Here is a 20,590-nt window from a genome sequence, read left to right as displayed (position 1 = left end):
GAATTTTTTCGCATAGTGTGACAGGCAGTCAGTGTTTGGGGGAGGTTATGGGGGCGGAGAGAAAAATGCAGGCATTAGGACTGTTTTCTGGGTGTGCCCTAGTGGGAATCGGTATGAGTTATCGCTGGACCTTAGTCCGGCGGTTCAAATCCCGACGCCGGAAGACCGGTACTGGAAGATCCCAACAGGGTAAGTATTTCTACTATTTCTAACCCTCTCCCCCCCTAACCCTAACCCTCCTTTAGGGGTGGCTAACCCTAAATCCCCCCTAATGCCTAACCCTAACCTCCCCCTGTAAGTGCCTAAACCTAACCCCTCCCCCCCGCTCCCTAAACCTAACCCTCCCCGGGGGGTGCCTAACCATAACCTCTTCCTGGGGGTGCCTAACCCTAACACCCCCTTCCCCTAGCCTGACCCTAACCCTCCAGGGGGGGTGCCTGACCCAGGAGCCCATAACCTAACCCCCCCCTGCGGCTGTAAGCACCCGCCGCCTGGCTTACCTTCGTTCGGTATGCCGGGCGTCAGGATCCCGACATAGGGCTATTGTTAGGCATGGTGATTTCGACACCTATCATTAGTCCCTTGTCTGCATTTCGACCGTCGGCTTCCTGACTACATACCGCCAAGTGAGTCTCTGCAAATTTGTATACAGCTGGAGAGGCCCCGGCATCTTAGGTGAGATGCTCACCTAAGACTTGAGACTTAGGAGAGACTGCATAGGTTTGCTCATGACCGATGTGTCCGCTTTTTGTACGTAAGCAACGAATGTGAGACGTCAGAGGTGAGTGTCTCTATACACAAGACGGCAGCTGAGTCTTTAGCATATTTTCGCAAGTCCACTGTGTACAGGATTGAAGCAGGGATGGGCATTGCGTGCATCACTGAAGCAGGCCCACTATTTGTGCATGCAAATGTGCCTGATTTTAGGCAACTTGCATAGATTTTGCAAGCATATATGACAGCTTCAAAGATGCATCATTTTCCTCTGATGGGCAGAACATGTCATTCTTTATGGGCTAGTGGCCTGATTCAGATGATACTGATATTTACTCAGATTGAACGATTGTTAGCTGTTGCACATGCGAGTAAGCCACACTGTGCATGCGCAGCGATTGAATTGCGATCACGCTCACACACAGGATTCACTTGCAAAGTGAGTGACAGGTAGTCAGCGTTTGTGTTTTCAAAGCATGCATAAATTAGCCACTGCATGTCTGGAGACCCGCTATGTCTGCGACAGTTTAGGCTTACTCATAAGTCTGATGGCAGCCTGATCTGCATTCCATGTTTATGGTTTTGTGCAAGAGCTGCGGATTTGAGATGCATTCAGTGGGCATCTGTAAGCACTGGATGGCGAGTGGCTCATTAGCATATTTTTGCAATTACGAATCTGTGAAAGATCCACATCTGATTAGATTTATTTTTTATTTTGTGAGGTGTGGTTATTTAAATGAGATTGAAAGGGTATAAAGTGCTTTTATGGGGGTGTTCTGTGGTTGGCAGAGAGGGGGGGGGGACAGCATACAACACTTTGAATTCCATGACCTCAGAAATAGTAATAAGGCTTTGACCTTTTCTTTCAATGGGATGACTTGTGCACCTTACAAACATACCTTATTGCAAGAATGTAAAACAAACATATAAACACACAAGTGTGACACAAGTAATAAAGACTTGGTAGTGTAATTAAGTGATAGTACACTTTGAATGGACGTTTTTCCATTTTCTAGTTGTATTTCCGGGTCGCATGTACGGCACATACATAAATAACCTTTATAATTTCCTGCTCTGGCTTTACACCACTTTGTATTACAGTAAGTCTTATCAAGTATTTCCTTCTACTTTGTACCAAGCAGCAAAAACGTCATCCCAAATAGCCAAAACTACAACAACATAACACTCCAGTTCTGTATATAAGTATATATATACGTATTAACTTTTTAAAAAATACTGCAGCTGTGGAAACCCTGCTCTTGACTCTATGAAATTATTGTTCTGCAAATGGTCAGCAAGAAGTCATGACCCTGTGCTTATATTCTACAATATGTGAAAAACAGTTATTTGTTTCAAATGCTCCATACTGGACAATTATATAGAAAATAAAGCGTTGTAGTAAGAGTATTTGATTTACTGCACCAGGGCCGGATTAAGGTTTGTGGGGGCCCCTGGGCAACAAACATGTGTGGACCTCTATTAAATGTGGACAAACTGGGGGTATGCGCAATGGGGACCTCATGCAGAGCCCACATTAGTGGTGCACCTTATGCAGTGCCCTTTATGCAGTGACCCAAGGAGTGGTTCTCCTTATGCATTGCCCCCTATGCAATACCCCCATTAGTAGTTTCCCCAGTAGTCATGCCCCCTGTACTCATGTCCCCAGTAGTAATGAAACCTGTTGTAGTGCCCCAGTAGTAATGCCCCTAGTGCCCCCAATAGTTATGGTCCCTGTAGTAGTGCCCCAGTAGTAATGCCCCAAGTAGACATGTCCCCTGAGTAATGCCCCCCAGTAGTAGTGCTCCCAATAGTAATGCCCCCAGTAGTCATGCCCACTCTAGTAGTGCCCCCTGTAAAAAATGCTCCCCAAGTATTGCCCCAAGTAGTAGTACCCCCTGTATAAATGCCCCAGTAGTAATGCCCCCCCGAGTATTGCCCACAGTACTAGTGTCCTCTGTAGTAAAGCCACTTGCAGAAAATAAAAATAAAACCTAATACTTACCTTGGCTCCTGCTGCCGTCTGGTCCGCTCGGCAGCTCCAGCTCCTCTGCACTATGGGAGAGATGTCATGACGTCTCTCCCTTAGTGCTCTGCGGAAGCCGGAGCTTGAGCTCCAGCCTCCGGCTCCGACTGCCGCTGCGGGGAGAGAGCTGGTACCCGCTGGATACAAAATCTCAGCGGGCACCTGGCAAATAGAGCCTCTTTGTGGCGCCGGGCCGGAGGAGGCGGAGCTGGTTCCGTATCCTCTGGCCCTTTACATGTGGGGGCCCCTGTTGCCCCCCCCCGTTAATCCAGCCCTGTACTGCACATGGTCTAGCACAGTGTTTCCCAAACTCATTCCTCTGGGAGCACTAACGTACATGGTTTCCATTTTTCCTAGTTGGTGCACAGGTGTATTCATTACTGGCTGACACATTTTAAAAGATCCACAGGTGGAGCTAATTATTTCATTTGCGATTCTGTAAGGAGACCTGGAAAACATGCACTGTTAGTGCTCCCTGCGGAATGAGTTTGCATGGTACATGCCCGTTCCTACAACAATATTTTAAATGCTTAAATGAAATTGTAGTATATTGAATGACACAGAAAATTACTCATACACAGGGAACTGGCATACGTAACAATAGTCCCGATTTTTGAATGACTGTTCTCATCTCGGCCTGTTGGTATTGATCGGTGAACATGCAAATTAAATTAACATGGATCCTTCACATCTCAGTGCTTTACTGGAAGCACTAAGCAACTAAGCAACAGAACTGTAGAAATAAAATTTATATATTAAAAAGAAATATGTTTCTCATGTCATGTTTCTTTTTGTTAATAACAAGCATAAGGGTTTTTCAGTGTTCCTCTAATGAAGAGCTTTACAAATGTTAAGGATTACTGACCAGATGCTATTGGAGGATTTTTCCAATTAACACGTAACTTACAAACATGTTTCGTTGTGTTGCCAAGACAACTGGCTTGTGCATGGACTGTAGGTCTAAAAACTTCCATGCCATCATGTATCATGCCTGATTATATTAGGTACAATGTCTAGGAATTAAGATGCAGACTTTGTCTTAATACCAACAAAGGTGTGTAGACGGATAGGGTCTCTGAAAGCTTGTGTGTCTCCTCAAGGTGACCTGTTACTCTTTCTTCTAGAGAGACTCGCAGAACACCGTGTGAAATGTCGTGAATCAATAAAGTAAACAGATAGAATCTTGAAACAGATAAAGGGCAGCAGTTTCTCTTCAGCAAAAGTGAAGCATTCTACTGTTTTTTATTTTATTTATTATTCGCCATACTTTCGATTTATGTGGATTCCACCGAGGGTTCCTGACACCCAGGACAGTAGTGTAAAACTTTTATTTGTAATGTAATTTGGAGCAGGCCCGTCCGCGCTCCATATCGTCCGGGGATAATGGCTCTTCTCTTGTTATCGCTCACAAAGCATATTTCAATTTGTTTTTTTGGCAGGCCTTGCACTTGAGGAATGGAGCTATTAGTTTGGAAAATCCAATCTAAAAGTTAAAGGAACTGTGATGGCAGCTTGACAAAAAAATGTATCTATCATATAACACAAAATGTTGCTGCTGATAATAATTCCTTATAATTATGGTCATATAATGCAGGGATTCATACACAGAAAAGATCCAGAGGGCATGAATTAGATACTCACAACTAAAGCAGGCTTACAAACAAATACAAGAATTGAGAGTGAGAGAGGTAGAGGGAGGAAGAGAGGGCAGAGAGCAAGGGTGACAGATTATGTTTCTGCTGGTAGCGTTTTAATCTATATACAAACATATAAAACAAATGTCCTGACTGACTTACTCATCAATGCCGAGCCCAAACCCCTGGACCTAGAACGGACGGTGAGTATATGCCTTCCATGACGTAGGTATTTTTAGAAGTTCAACTCCTAAGAGGGTGAAAAGGGCTAAAATGTTTCCTCCCCTTGTGCAATGATATTTTGAAATTTGTTTCCTCTTGACCGAGGTGATTGGGTGATAAAGCAACATGGCCCAAGTGCTGTGGAACTGTAAGCTCATTGTCTGGGTTGAGTGGCGGCATCAGAGGTGGGGCTGCAGCACAGTCCAATATTCAAATAGGGGAGTCACAGCAACTGCCAGTGAAGTTTGGCAGCATTTGGGGTGACAGTTACTGTGGTAGACCTATTTGAATATTGGACTGTGCTGCAATCCCACCTTTGGAGTCGCCACTGTTAAGGACTTAACACTAGGTTTATTTCATTTGGATACTTCACTTGCTTTGGATGAGAATGAGTGACTGAGGGAGGGGACAGAAGGAGAGAAAAGGGCAGGTGGAGGAAAGGAGGAATCGGTGAGGGAACGGAGAGGAGATGTAGGAGAAGACAGAGGGAGAGGTTGTATGCCACTGTGGAGGGAGACATACTGGAGCTGCTCTGCTATTTTGGTGTCACCCCTTCGGAGGGTGTCACCGTGAAGCCAAGACACGGAGACAGGCAGGGAGAAACTGTGGGCTGCCCCAGCAGCTGCATGAGCGCTGAGGAAGCCCAGTGTGTGACGAGAACGGGAGGCAATAACGCCCCCAAGATCGGCACACAAGATGTGTGGCTTCGCTAGTCATGGCCACGCCCCTTTAAATGCCACCACGCCCCTCCTGGGAACGCGTGCCTTACTAAGCGTCATGTTCTAAATCCCGACACTTCTCATCGTGTTCATATCCTAAATTTGAAGGGGCAATAATTTTACTAGCTAAAAAGGCTCATAAAAGCATTGCACATTAAATCTCAGGCATAAACACGATCGGAAGTGCCGAAGTTTTAGAACACATCGCTTAGTAAATAAACCCTAATGTGTTATCCACTCAAAACACCCTGCCAGTCTGAGTGAGTGCACCCTCTCCTGAACGCATTAGTTACAAATAATATTTCTGAATAAAAGAATTCAGCTGCTTAACCTATTCAATAACTTTTTGTGGGTTGGTGATCTGGGCCTCTTGCCAATATAAAAGGGCTGTAGATTCTTGAAATTTGGGACTGGAAGGGTTTTGTAAGAAATAAGTTAATTCTTTATTGTTTGCTGATGGCTCTTCGAAGTATGGCAACTCATGTTACTATTCAGTATAGGTAGGCTAACATACATTAGATATTTTACTATATATAGAATATTTGCTTTGTCTATATATTTCATTTAAATGTGTATACTGTCATAATACCTATCATAATTTAGGTATCATAAATATTTGTATAGATCAATAATATTTGTATTGCTACTAGACTTTAACCGTGATCCTAACAAAGGATCAATACTTATTCTCATCTGTCATTAGTTTTCGGTGGCTGACCCATCCAATCAAACCAATGTTTGTCACTTAATTGCTGTTTGTAGCCTCTGATTATGTTGCTTATGTTGTGGCAGAGATTCTGGAGTAACTAGTAATTATTATTCATTATTCTTGCAATCTATCGCTAGCACTGAACATGAGACAACTCTTATTAGGATATATACTGTGCAGATGCTGAAACACTTCACTTTGCACAAATACAACCAAAATTGAAAAAATCAGAATGATCATATAATCAGTATATTAATATATTGGTGGGAAACAATATGCCCCTTTAGTATGTAAGCTTTTATTCTTAAATCCCTTAGATGTCAAGTGCTTCTAAAAGATAACACTTTATTAGACAAAATAAATTAATTACAATTATGAATGGCAATGTGGGAGCCCCTGATATACAGTAGTTGTCTTTTTGAAACATTGTGCCAAAATTGCAGCAACAAAAACATTTGACTCTTCCTATCTGTTGTTTATAGGCTTTATGTAACCATACTATGTATTTGATAGAAGACATAGAGCCGTATTCAATTAAAAGTTTTCGCCAATTCAAATGCACCAACTTTTTGCCTAAGCGTAAAGTCAATGCATTCCGATAGGCAAAAAAGATTTGCCTCTGAATAGAAGCGGTAAAAAGTGCAGTTTTGGGGTGCAAAGTTGCGGGAACCCCCATGCAGTGTTAGGACTGCGTCAAAAAAAGTAAAAAAAACCCCTTTAGAACACCCCAAAAAAGTACTTTAGTTTTGGGGGTGAAAAAGTGCAAAGTTGGGGGACAAACTTAAAAACTAGTGAAATAGACTCCAGGGGAGTCCTCAAGTATGTACCAAGTGATTTTTACTTTGCAGATGTTTGCAGCAGGTGGATTTTCCATGATTTTTAAAACTTCACTTTAGCAACTTTAAAATATGCTAGCCCCCATTTTCGGGTACCACAAATTTGCTGGGACTAGTTATTTTGATGAAAAAATATTGCTAAATGCTATTCTTCACCCCCTATGCAAATATGCTAATTAGCACCTATTGAGACCATTTAAGTACCCCAAATACCTTCAGCAGGGCTATTCGGGGGTATCCATACTGATTACCCATGTCAGTTCATCTATTGGGGAGTGTCAGGCTGATTTCCCCTAAACTGACAGCACTTTTCGCCTTTTTGAGTTTCGCCAGGTCCTGTTTTCGTGTCCCTTGGAAATTAATAGGGATGAAAGTGGCTGCCCAAAACCAGTGATGTAGGCGGAAAGTGCACCAGGCGAAAAGTCCGGGACTTTTCGCTGGCAATTGAATATGCCCCTTAGGGTCAAATTCAATTAGCCTTTAAATGGGCTAATTAGCTGCGATGCAGTGCCCGGGGCCAGGGGCGTAGAGAGCGCCGCCGGGCGCCGGTAATGAGGGGCATGGGCTAATCGCGGGAGGCGTGGCCATGCCCCCTTGAAAAAAACCAGACATACTTTTGCAGTGCCGCGTAGCGCCGGATTAGTGTGATCGCTCCCCCTCTCAGGCATAGGAGATTGCTGTGGTTGCTAAGCAGTAACCACAGCTATCTCCCACTGCATGCTGCTGCGAGGGAGGGAGGAGGGAGGGGGGGGGCGGCGCCAGACCCGGGCCCCTCTGGAAGCCCGGGCCCGGGAAAATTGTACCTGCTCCCCCACCTCTCGGCTCCCCTGCCCGGGGCTTTTCAATTACTGCCTGTGGTAGCCACTTGTCACGTATTTTGTTCACCTCCTGTTGAGGCTCAAACAGACATCCGCGCTAAGTAGTGTTTTTTTGAAAAAAAAACAACAAAGTTTGACCAATGCTACCAGTTCTTACTGCATGCCTATGAATATTGGTTCAGCTGACAAAATGGCTGCCTCATCTCTGAGTAGGTAATGGGTATGCTTTAAGGTAAGACACGTGGTTAGTAGGGTAATGATGAATATACAGCTGTTCTAGAAACTGACACATACTGTATATCAATAACTACATCTACAAACAGGGAAGGATAATGTATATAGCACCCATACCCTACATTATATATGCAAGTTTGATATTTTGAAGCACATTTCACCTTTGCCACATCCCTCTGCTCATGATTTATTTGCTGTCTGGCTTAGAATACAAAAAGCCTTGGGGAGCATAGCCTATATATAGTAGGTCTATATTTGTCTGTGTTCACACAGTGTGTGCTTTCCACCTTATGAAAGATGCACATCTCCCAGTGCAGTAATTCTGGAATTTGACAATCTCTGCAAGTATGTATCATTATAATTCACTAGATGGCACAATGACAAGGTCTGCCTAAGGCCATATAATTATCACCTGCCAAACCTTTTAAATATTAGCTTTATTGATGTTCAAGTCATCTAGGAGAAAGGGAACACAATCTGTAAAGGGTGCATTGTCATTGTTCAAAATAATTCAAAGACATATATGACTTCATTTTGACTATTTCTTAAGTTTGTAAACATAAAAATCTTAGCAGATATAAGACTCAGCTGAAAAACACAAGAATAAGTAGATAATAGTTACTCAGGTCACCTTAACTATATACATTACTGCAGGGCCTATAGTCCTTTGTTGGTATCGGTGAATCTAACAGCTACTGTATTCAAATTCACAAATGTCCTACACATTTAAAATAGCTTTTTATATTTATACTGACCTAATGAAGGCATGCACATTACGTGGTTAAACAAATCCTGGTCTACACCTTGATGAACAGTGCAGTATGTACTGAGAGGTACAAGTTGAAGAGCAGGAACTTTTGGTCTAGGGTCAGGTGAGCATGTCTACCAACATTCTTCAAAATCACAACATACAGTATAAGGTCATGCCCCTATCCAAAAGCATCCACACAAGCCATGCCTATTTTGTGATATGCCACCCATCCTTTCTGTTACACCATGTCCTGTTTGGTCACTGAGTATCAGGACTGTCTGATTATATTTAACAAACACTGAATGGTAAATTTGCTTTAAAATTGTATTTTCTTCTTTTCATTAAGAAAAAAAATATTATGCACTTTTTTTTTCTTGAACTTTTATTCATCTATACAAAATATCATCTGTCTATTATCTATTGCCATGTTGTTTTTACAAGTCATTAATTGCATGTCTGTTATACGGTTTATCAATATGCTATATTTAGTATACACACTACAATATGTATCTATATTTTTAATTTCAAAATACATCATCCATTTTTCTACGTCTCCAACAATTCATGTCTCATTCTCTGTCAGTGCTATGCTATATTTATCTTGTGTATCATTGCCAGATAACAACTCCCCCATTTATTTTTCCTTTTCACCGTGACTCATCTGCCTCTCATGTTCACTATTTGTCTTTCATACTGTATTCCTTCACATACCTTCCATATACACCCCATCAAGCCTTCATCAAGCCTTCATTTAATTCTAGAGTCCTTTGTCCAGTATTCAACAATTTCCTCTGGTGTTTTTCCAATAAACTAACTTCCCAATGAATGGTCAGGGCAACCGAGAGGTGGAGGGGATAAGGGACTAATTACCCAGGTCCAATGTTATCTAAACTGTGCAAGCTGTGGGGGAGGAGAAATGCCCCCCTTGCAAGCTCACGCCGCACATAGTGTTTTGCTTTAATTTTTCTGAGGGGGGCATGGTCAACCAGGAGATAAGTACTATACAACATCTAAGCTAATCTATATCTTCTATATCTTATGCTGTATCTCCCTCATATATATGTTATCTTTTTCATATTATTATTATTATTATTTATATAGCACTTTTCCCCCAATTAGACTCAAAATAATTTACATATTTTCAAAGGGTGAGGCAGCCATCTTAGGCCCACTCAGTTGCCTTATCCTAACATTCCCGGAGGTGCATAACACTAATCGACAGCATTCTGAGAATGTCAACATTTCACATGGCAACAATTCAGATGTTGACATTGTGAAGATGTTGACATGATGAATATCGACACATTGAACCATGTTGACATTTTAGTGTTGATATTATGAATGACGATATGGTAACTTTTGACCATGTGGCTGGATACCCCTCCATAAAACCAATCTCACTTATCAATCACTTATTTATCTATCTTTCCTACACCATGCCTTTCTCATCTATCTCTACTATACCATGCCTGACTCATCTGTTTCTCCTACACCATGCCTTACTCATCTATCTCTCCTACACCATGCCTTACTTATCTATCTTTTCTACACCATGCCTTACTTATCTATTTCTCCTACACCATGTCTTACCCATCTTTCATTGCTACACCATGACTTACTCAACTATCTTTTCTACACCATGCCTTACTCAGCTATCTCTCCTACACCATGCCTTACTCATCTATCTTTTCTACACCATGCCTTACTCATCTATCTCTCCTACACCATGCCTTACTCATCTATCTCTCCTACACCATGCCTTACTCATCTATCTCTCCTACACCATGCTTTAATCATCTGTTTTTCCTACAACATGCCTTACTCATCTATCTCTCCTACACAATGCCTTACTCATCTATCTCTCCTACACAATGCCTTACTCATCTATCTCTCCTACACCATGCCGTACTCATCTATTTCTCCTACACCATGCCTTACTCGTCTATCTTTTCTACACCATGCCTTACTCATCTATCTCTCCTACATCATGCTTACTCATCTATCTCTCTTACATCATGCCTTACTCATCTGTTTTTCCAATACCATGCGTTACTCATCTCTCCTACACTATGCCTTACTTATCTCTTGCATAAACCATGTCTTAATCATCTGTTTTTACTACACCATCCCATACTCATCTATCTGTCCTACACCATGCCTTACTCATCTATCTATCCTACATCTTGTCTTACTCATCTATCTCTCCTACATCATGCCTTAATGATCTATATTTTTAGACCATGCCTTACTAATCTATCTCTCCTACACCATGCCTTACTCCTCTATCTCTCCTACATCATGCCTTACTCATCTTTTTCTCCTACACCATGCCTTACTCATCTGTTTCTCCAACATCCTGCTTTACTCATCTATTTTTTCTACACCATTCCTCACTCATCTATTTCTCCTACATCATGTCTTACTCATTTATCATTCCAACACCATGCCTTACTCATCTACTTTCCTACACTCACCATGCCTTACTCATCTGTTTCCTTACACCATGCCTTACTCATCTGTTTCTCCTACACCATGCCTTACTCATCTATCTCTCCTACACCATGCCTTACTCATCTATCTCTCCTACACCATGCCTTACTCATCTATTTCTCCTACACCATGCCTTCCTCATCTATCTATCCTACACCATGTTTTACTCATCTATCTCTCCTACACCATGTGTTACTCATCTGTTTCCTTACACCATGCCTTACTCATCTGTTTCTCCTACACCATGCCTTACTCATCTATCTCTCCTACACCATGCCTTATTCATCTATCTCTCCTACACCATGCCTTACTCATCTATTTCTCCTACACCATGCCTTACTCATCTATCTATCTATCTATCCTACACCATGTCTTACTCATCTATTTCTCCTACACCATGCCATACACATCTATCTCTCCTACACCATGTCTAACTCATTTCTCCTACACCATGTCTTACTCATCTCTCCTGCACTATGCCTTACTCATCTCTCTTACACCATGCCTTACACATCTCTTCTACACCATGCCTTACTCATCTATCTCTCCTATACCATGCCTTACTCATCTATCCTACACCATGCCATATGCATCTATCTCTCCTACACCATGCCTTACTCATCTATCTATCCTACACCATGTCTTACTCATGTATCTCTCTTACACCATGCCTTACTCATCCATCTCTCTTACACCATGCCTTACTCATCCATCTCTCCTACACCATGCCTGACTCATCTATCTATCCTACACCATGTCTTACTCATCTATTTATCCTACAACATGCCTTATTCATCTGTTTCTCTTACATCATGCCTTACTTATCTATATTTTTAGACCATGACTTACTCATCTGTCTCTCCTACACCATGCCTTACTCCTCTATCTCTCCTACACCGTGCCTTACTCATCTTTTTCTCCTACACCATGCCTTAATCATCTGTTTCTCCTACACCATGCCTTAGTCATCTATCTTTCCTACACCATCCATACTCATTAATCTCTCCAACACCATGGGCCAAATGTAATAGGGTGAGAGTATAGAAAAGTGCGAGTTCCTGACACTTTTTAAACTTTGCCAATGTAATAGAGTCCAAAAACAAAGTAACAGAGTGAACTTGCATGTTTTTTCAGACTTAAAAAACTCTCACGACTTAAAATCTCATCCAGATGTTTTCCCATTTTGAAGATAAAACTCAACCAATGTGAGAGTTTACTGCTAAACTCTCACATTTTCAAAAATCTCACCCTATTACATTTGGCCCCATGTCTTACTCATCTCTCCTGCACTATGCCTTACTCATCTCTCTTACACCATGCCTTACACATCTCTTCTACACCATGCCTTACTCATCTATCTCTCCTACACCATGCCATACTCATCCATCTCTCCTACACCATGCCTTACTCATCTATCTCTCCTACACCATGTCTTTTTCATCTATACTTCCTACACCATGCCTTTCTCATTTATCTCTCCTACACCAAGCCTTACTCATCTATCTCAACTACACCATACCTTACTCATCTATCTCTCCTACACCATGCCTTACTCATCTATTTCTCCTACACCATGCCTTACTCATCTATCTCTCCTACACCATGTCTTACTCATTTATCTCTCCTACACCATGCCTTACTCATCTATCTTTTCTACACTATGCCTTATTTATTTATCCCACACCATGTCATACTCATCTATCTCTCCAACCCCATGCCTTACTCATCTATCTCTCCTACACCATGCCTTACTCATCTGTTTCTCCTGCACCATGCCTTACTCATCTATTTCTCCTACACCATGCCTTAATGATCTGTTTTTCCTACACCATGCCTTTCTCATCTGTTTCTCCTGCACCATGCCTTACTCATCTATTTCTCCTACACCATGCCTTACTCATCTATCTCTCCAACACCATGCCTTACTCATCTATTTCTCCTACACCATACCTTACTCATCTATCTTTCCTACACCATGCCTTACTGATCTGTTTCTCCTACACCATGCCTTACTCATCTATCTCTCCAACACCATGCCTTACTCATCTATTTCTCCTACACCATACCTTACTCATCTATCTTTCCTACACCATGCCTTACTGATCTGTTTCTCCTACACCATGCCTTACTCATCTATCTCTCCTACACAATGCCTTACTCATCTATCTCTCCTACACAATGCCTTACTCATCTATCTCTCCTACACCATGCCGTACTCATCTATTTCTCCTACACCATGCCTTACTCGTCTATCTTTTCTACACCATGCCTTACTCATCTATCTCTCCTACATATAGAATCAATTACTCAGGGTTATTGCAGTATGCTCCACAATAATGTAAAAGCCCTGAGTAATTGTTCTTCTATATGAGTGCATGTCAGCATCAGGTACCTGTTGTGCCTAAAGAGCTGCCTATTTATCTTAGTGAAAGGTGCTCCATGCACTTTTACACCATGTCTTCCTCATCTACAGTAGCTCTCTTGTGCACCATGCTTCACCTAATTTAACTTTCATAAAGTATAATTTCTTCCTTATCAGTAACTTACAGTCATTGATGAGCCTGAAAATCTGTAGAGGGGCAATGCTTTTTTACAAGAGCAGCTGCTCCAAGTGTGCGCATTCCCATTTTATGACCGTAGAAAACGCTGGTGAAAGTAATCTTTTACAGGTTTGCAGGTTGAGAATGCTCTTGAAAATGTGCAGTGTGCAGGTTGTAAACAGTAAAAATGTCACAACCTTCTTCCTCTGACTTTTCTCTATTTAATCTTATTTAGCATATAGAATTAATCATGAGAACTGTTTTTGCTACATGTGTTAGTATTACAGTATATTTGCCAAAATGCAGCATTGAAACCCAATCTCCTGGTTTTTAAAGGTAGTAAAGGATTCTGGACCTCATTCAGAGTCGGTCGAAGCGGCCGCACGGTCGTACGCCACCGATGTTCGCTATACTGCGCATGCGTAAAGTTCGCAATGCGCGTGCGCAAACTAGCCGCTACGATCAGAAATTTCTCTCTCCTTGAACACAGCCAGGTCGGTAGTTTGAGTGACAGATGGAGGCGTTTGTGGGTGGAGGTGCTTGAAAACGGGGGAGTGGAGATCTGAACGCAGGCGTGCCTCATTATGCGAACAGCGTTTTATGGGAGTGCATATGGATTATGGGAGTGCATAATTAACAAAGTAGCGTCATGGCACATGTGACATGGGAGGTTTTTACACTGACATGATCGTAGGGCTTAAGAGAGGGTATGGTCAACCTTAAGCTCTACGACCAGTTCCGATGGTTCCCGATGGTCTCGATTAATCCTTAAATGCCCGGAGATGACGTGCAATGCATACGAGAAGGGGGCGTATTTTTTTGTCTTCCGACCGCTTCCTCCCCTTGGTCGGCCAACTACCGATCCGACCTTAGGGACGCAGGGAATCATTTGAGTATCCGGCCCCTTTTTCCGTATGACCGTGCGGCCGCTTCGACCGACTCTGAATGAGGTCCTCTGTCCTTTTGCAAGTAAAAAAGTCTGTGCGCCTTTGCGCAAAGAAGGAAATATTGCCCTCTTCTCCCCTTTATCTAATTTGAATAATAACATTGTGCAAAAGTAGATTTTGTTTCTGCACATTAGATTAAAACAGGTGCATTTGTGTGCTTAATTCACAGTTATTCCACCCAACTCTTTTCATAAGCTAGTGCCAACTTTGGCACTCTGCAGATGGCACCATCTTGGCCTGCGAATCCATGCACATCCTGTGAAACCAGGTGCACTTATGCAAAAGTTGATGTCACAAAGAGTAGTTATCCTGCAGGTCCCTGCAGTTTGTCAATTATCCTATCAGAATTGGTAACTTTATGGCAAGGTGTTGAATCTATGACATTCAAATGTCCTTCAAAATCGTAATAATGCCTCTTTTCAACTATTAGATTGTTATAGTATATGACTACCTCCCTGAATTTCTTGTATTTTAAAATACTCACCATACAAATGTGTCTGGCCTCCTTGCACGTTAAACAGCCCTTCTAGTCGCGCCATGCCGTGGTGCGACTCACTAGCACCAAGCATCTTTTCTTGCAAATTTTTCCCTTAAAATGCATCTTATTTGCAAAGCAAATAGTACACTGAAGCAGCTCCTGCTGATTAAAATGATATGCAGCATGCCTATATTCTGTGCGACTACGGCTGTATCTGCATGCAAAATGCCATGTTACAGTGTCACAGCTGCTGATACTGTAACATAGCATCTTGCATACAGATATAACCACAGTGGTACACAGAATATAAGTATGCCGCATATCATTTTAATCAGCAGATGAAAAAGATGCATTTTAAAGGAAAAAGTTGAATGAAAAGATGCTCGGCGCTATCGAGTCAAATGGCGCTCACACATTATGTGTAACGTGACTTGTAGCACATGGAAGTTAGATGTATGTGGACACATCTGTACATACAGCATGCTAACTGTATAATCCATTACTGCAAAACATGGAGGTTTAACTTAATATATTTTTTTGAATGCAATTTTATACCTTCATTTTGTTCAATATTCATATCACCAAATTTTCTAGAATAGTGCTGTCCAGGTTTTTCATAGATGGACTGGTTTCTTGTTGCACAGGTCTACTTTACTCTACACCCTCTTGCATACCCAAAAGATAACCCAACTGCAAAGACAGTATGTACTATAATTATCATATAATTATCATAACATACTACAGCAGCTGTCTACATTATGACTACATGCAGGTCAAGGAGCTGGGTGAATCTCTACATTGATTGAGAATAGGCTCAATCTTCCAGCATTATACTAGTTATTACCGCCCTCAAAATTAGCCTCACCATGCACCTAAACGCCCATCTTCATCATACAAATCAAAAGTCCCTTAATCCCTCACCAGACTCACAATAAAAATGCTGTCACGCACTTCTCAGCACTTATTCCTTGGCTAACCCGGCAGTGCCATTAGTCTTTATTTGTCATCAAACTGATCTCATAAGTCACTAAAAACTACTTATTTGCAATCACTACAAACCATTACAGATCGATGTACCTTCCAGGTGTACAAGGCAGAGTGAATCGTGTTTAATATTAAAGACTCAGAGGCAAGTCGTACTGTGCATTGGGACCTGATGTAGATATTAACTTAAGCATAAGCACAAAAAACACATGGGGCCTCATTCAGAGCTGGGCGCTATTGCAGGCGGGTCTCTTTACTCAGCTGCATATTTATGCTAATGCCACAGTTGAAGGACTTCCTGATGAGATGCTAACAGGATGAGGCACTAATCCGCCAACCCACCGCTTTGTGTATTAAGATGTACCATTGTACTATCAGGGATTGCACCTACCCTACGGCAGGTGCAATTTCTCCATCTAAGTACGTCCACCAGGGTCAGTGCAACTGCGTCTTTGGATGCAGTCGCTGACCTCCACATATACACAACTTCTCCACATCTGGCTAGCCGATCCTGCTTTTACCTCCCAGAAGCGCACACCAAAAATGCATGGATATGGGTGCAATTTCAGTCTTTGTCTTTGTGTGGTAACCATCGGGGCGCATGTGCAGTGCGACTTGGAAGTATGCACAGACAGACACCGACCGTTCGCGTGTGTCACCATTGCATGTGGCATTGACATTACAAGCACCTCTGAATCAGGCCCTCAACACTTCCATCCATATGCAGATTTGTGCAGTCTTACATTTACATCTCCTTGTGTAACTAGGCAGGACAGGGTAGGATAGAGGGCATGCAAGCATAACTGAGCACAGAAAGGGAAGGTTCACCCAAATGCATCTTAGCCAGACCACAACAAAGACATATGTGAGCCTTTCAGAAGGGGAATATTGACCCCCAGCGGCAAAATGCGCACTGATGTTGTTGATTGGTCATCTCTGATTGGTTGAGTACATCTTTAACCTTGTACTATGCTATATAAATTATTAGTGTGGCTGCTGCAGTTGGTTAAGATTTGTAAAGATTTCAGTATTGATATTTGAATTTGGTGTGCTACAGAAAAGTTGATTCCTATTTGACATTTTAAAGGAGATTTGTATCTGAATTTAATTGCTTTTTACATGGAAAATGCAATGTTAGTATTTATTAATAATAGTATACAGACACATACAGTCTTATGTATAAGACACTTCATTAAAGTACCATATTGTGTAGAAATTGGGTACTGTAACGTAAGCTTTTACTACTAAACTGTCCAGACACATCTTCTGGCATAAACCAGGGCTATACACTACTGTCTTCTTCTGGTGCAAGCCTAGTACATATATTACCCATGCTCATTGCGTGTTTATTCAGCATAATGAACAAAATGTCTCCGTCTTTTACCTAAAATACGTCCAAGTCTACATCAGCCCTTTGTAAAGCTCTAGATAATTTGATAACAATTTCTTAGGCTTCTGCCATTTAAAAGAAATATACAGTAGGGCCTGATCTGAGTTGCACAAAGAAGCAGCAGCGTCTTTTCCCGCAGCTGCATTTATATGCTACTGCCATGGCCTATTTTGTGAATACTGAGACGCCCATCTGAATCCTCTTGCAGCAGTGCAAATCCATCTTGGTGCATCTGTAGGCGCACCATCAGTGCACCGTCGGATGCACCATCAAAACGTGACCCAGCCCTATGGCGTCCAGTGTGAGCAGAAATGCATGTTTAGACGCAGCTCCTTTCAACGAGATGCCCGAGTCTGCCTAGGCACCACCCCGTAACCTCGCAGGAACACCCACTAAAAACCACACTCCCTGCATCCAAATTCGTTGTGTGTCTCTATGCAGTAACAATAGTGATGCATGCACAATCAGACTTAAAACATTGACCAAGCTTGTGAATATCGGCTTAGCGTGCTACTCAGAATCAGGCCCATAATTCACAAATGGTGATATATATTTTTTGCTTGAATTAATAACTTTTAGATCTGTATTTTATCTATTTGGCTTGTTGTTCTGTAATACGTTAAATCTTATTCTAAGAGTTTCATATGCAAATCTCACTTACCAGAGTGATGAGCCATCTGTGCCTGTGACTTCCAGATAGTCATATGCATCTTCTAATTGAAAGTCTGTGAAGATCAAGGCAATTGTGTCTCCAACCTCTGCAAGGATTGTCCATGTACAGTCAGCATTGTTATTGTATTCCGATGGGAAATGAGGACTTGTTATGATTCCACTTTGGCCTCTTAAAGTTCCTCCACATGCATCGTCCGCTAAAAAAAATAATAACAAAATATAATGAAGCAAAGCAAATCTAATCTGCAATATAAGGTGTTATTTTTGCATTAAATAATAAAAAAAAACATTAAAAAGTGGATTTTCACCCATATTGATTGTCTAAAGTGGGAAGTATTCCCTGTGCTCCAATCTCAAAATAGTTAGCAAACAGAAAATCCATCACACATGAGCCTATTTTATATTTAGTAGGAGGCCAAATGTGGGAGCTCCAATAGTTTCCTGTTAATTTAATTTGATAAAAATGAAACTTTAATTGTTATAGCACATAAATGTTAATGTGTTAGTGCTGTATTTCAATTATAAGGAAGAAAGGAATAAAAAAAGGATTTAGATCATATTACAGCATTAATGGGTGAAACAAATGAAAAACAAAATACAACAACAAGACAGTTGCTGGTGTTTCTCTTAAAAGCATACTTACCTACTCTCCCGGAAGTTGCGAGAGGCTTCCGAATTTTAGGGGAGCCCCCCAGTACCCCCGGAAGAGTATCTTGATCTCCCACATCCTGCCCACTTCCCAGTGAAGTGTGCAGGATGGGGAGATGATTGGCGGGAATCGCGGCATAATTGCCGTGAATCGCGGCTCAGCATGGAGGGTGCGGGGTTAAATGATGGAAAAATGTGTCATTTAGCCCCATCCCCTCCTAGCGCTCCTGATATTCGCGACAGTTTCACATGATGGGGGCAGGACCTAATGACATAGAAACATGGTCCAGCCCCCACAAACTTGGCTTGCTTTGTCTGCTCTCCTGGGGAGCAGATAATAAATGTTGGCAATTATGCTTAAAATAAGTTGCCGCGATATTGGAATTTTTATATTACACCACATATTTATGTGTTTAAACCATATATGTTATGGTATATTTCTTCTGCTTACAAATATGATAAAATGTTGCATTAGGCATGTTGTAGCCCAGGGGTTTCCAAACTGTTTAGAATCACGGCGCCCTAGTGTACCAGCATTTTTTCCACGGCACCCCTGGGGCAAAAGTTTCTTATTGAGAAATTCAGCAAAACTTAAATGAAGTAAATTGTCCTTATATGTCACCATTAGCTTCAGTCACATGGTGGTTGACAGGGCTCCACTTATTTTTGTCCACTTATTTTTTGCTTGGCAGCAGCCAGCACTGGTTTTGCCTATCACACTGACTAAAAATCGTTTTATTTGCACTTCTGTCAACCAGAAAATTACATTGGTCCTTTTGAAGAGCACACTGGTGGTCATTCATGAGGAATTGGTACAGTGTAAATTTACGCCCCATTTAACTTTGTTGTATTGGTTTGCATCCAATTCACCTCCGCATCTAATTAACAATGTAACCCAAATATTAATACTAAAAAACACTTTTCATGTCAACAGCAGCAACTGAAATGAATGCCAAATGGTATAAAATGAGATACTGCAGCAGCATTAAATGTGGCTTGGGGAGTTACAGGGGAGATGTACTTAGACTTGGAGAGAGATAGAGTGGAGAGACAAGTACCAACAAATCAGCCTCAAACTGTCATTTTTCAAGCACAGCCTGTAAAGTGACAGTTAGAAGCTGATTGGTTGGTATTTTATCTCTCTCCACTTTATTTCTCTCCATGACTTGATAAATCTCCCCCACTGTATGTAATGCAATTAAACACATAAACTGCCACAAATGTAATGTGTGAAGCCATTTTATACATATGGCTGGCCAATGGGAATTTAATGGAATTAGGGATGAAAATATGCAGATTTTCTAAGTAATGATGTAGTCGTTTGTGTCTGTGAATTATCTGCCTGCAAAACAGAGCAGTATCTCAGTAGGATCTTCTGCTTCTAAACAGCAGCAGTACTTTCATATGCTAAAATGTTAGCAGCATACAATCCCCAGGCTCTGCGCTGTGAAAACAGGTTGTAGTAGTATTTAGATCAGTTTCCTTCTATCCCCTTGGGCAGATGAATGGAAAGTGGAGGGGGGATTTCTAGATCCCAGTGGGAGATGTCTACTCTGAAATGTGTAGTCACTCTTTGCTCTTGTGCAATCACCCATTTAGTCTGACTTTGCAGACTTGTTACTGCAGCAGCTTTTTATCAACATCAACATGTGATTAATTTATATCATAGAGGGCTCTATTTATCAATCTTTTTTTTTTGCTAAAATAATGTGAAAAACACAGGCGTTTTAACACACTTTTCACATTACTTTAGTTTCGCTAAAATGTATTAAAGGGCTTTT

The 20,590-nt window shown here is 41.5% G+C and overlaps 1 protein-coding gene across 1 annotated transcript in view; it reads right to left on the bottom strand.

The window, feature by feature from the left end:
- CSMD2 (CUB and Sushi multiple domains 2) overlaps nucleotides 1-20,590 on the bottom strand; it is a 1,115,355-nt gene that overhangs the window by 586,042 nt on the left and 508,723 nt on the right. The window contains exon 5 of the mRNA XM_088462676.1: nucleotides 18,151-18,358. Within this exon, the coding sequence (XP_088318802.1) occupies nucleotides 18,151-18,358 (208 nt within the window). The remainder of the gene's footprint in view (nucleotides 1-18,150; nucleotides 18,359-20,590) is intronic.

This window comes from Taudactylus pleione, unplaced genomic scaffold (genome assembly GCF_031769625.1).
Source record: "Taudactylus pleione unplaced genomic scaffold, aTauple2 ptg000007l, whole genome shotgun sequence".
Taxonomy (NCBI): Eukaryota; Metazoa; Chordata; class Amphibia; order Anura; family Myobatrachidae; genus Taudactylus; species Taudactylus pleione.
Note: the sequence above shows the minus strand (reverse complement) of the source record. Positions and strands in the feature narration are given on the sequence as shown.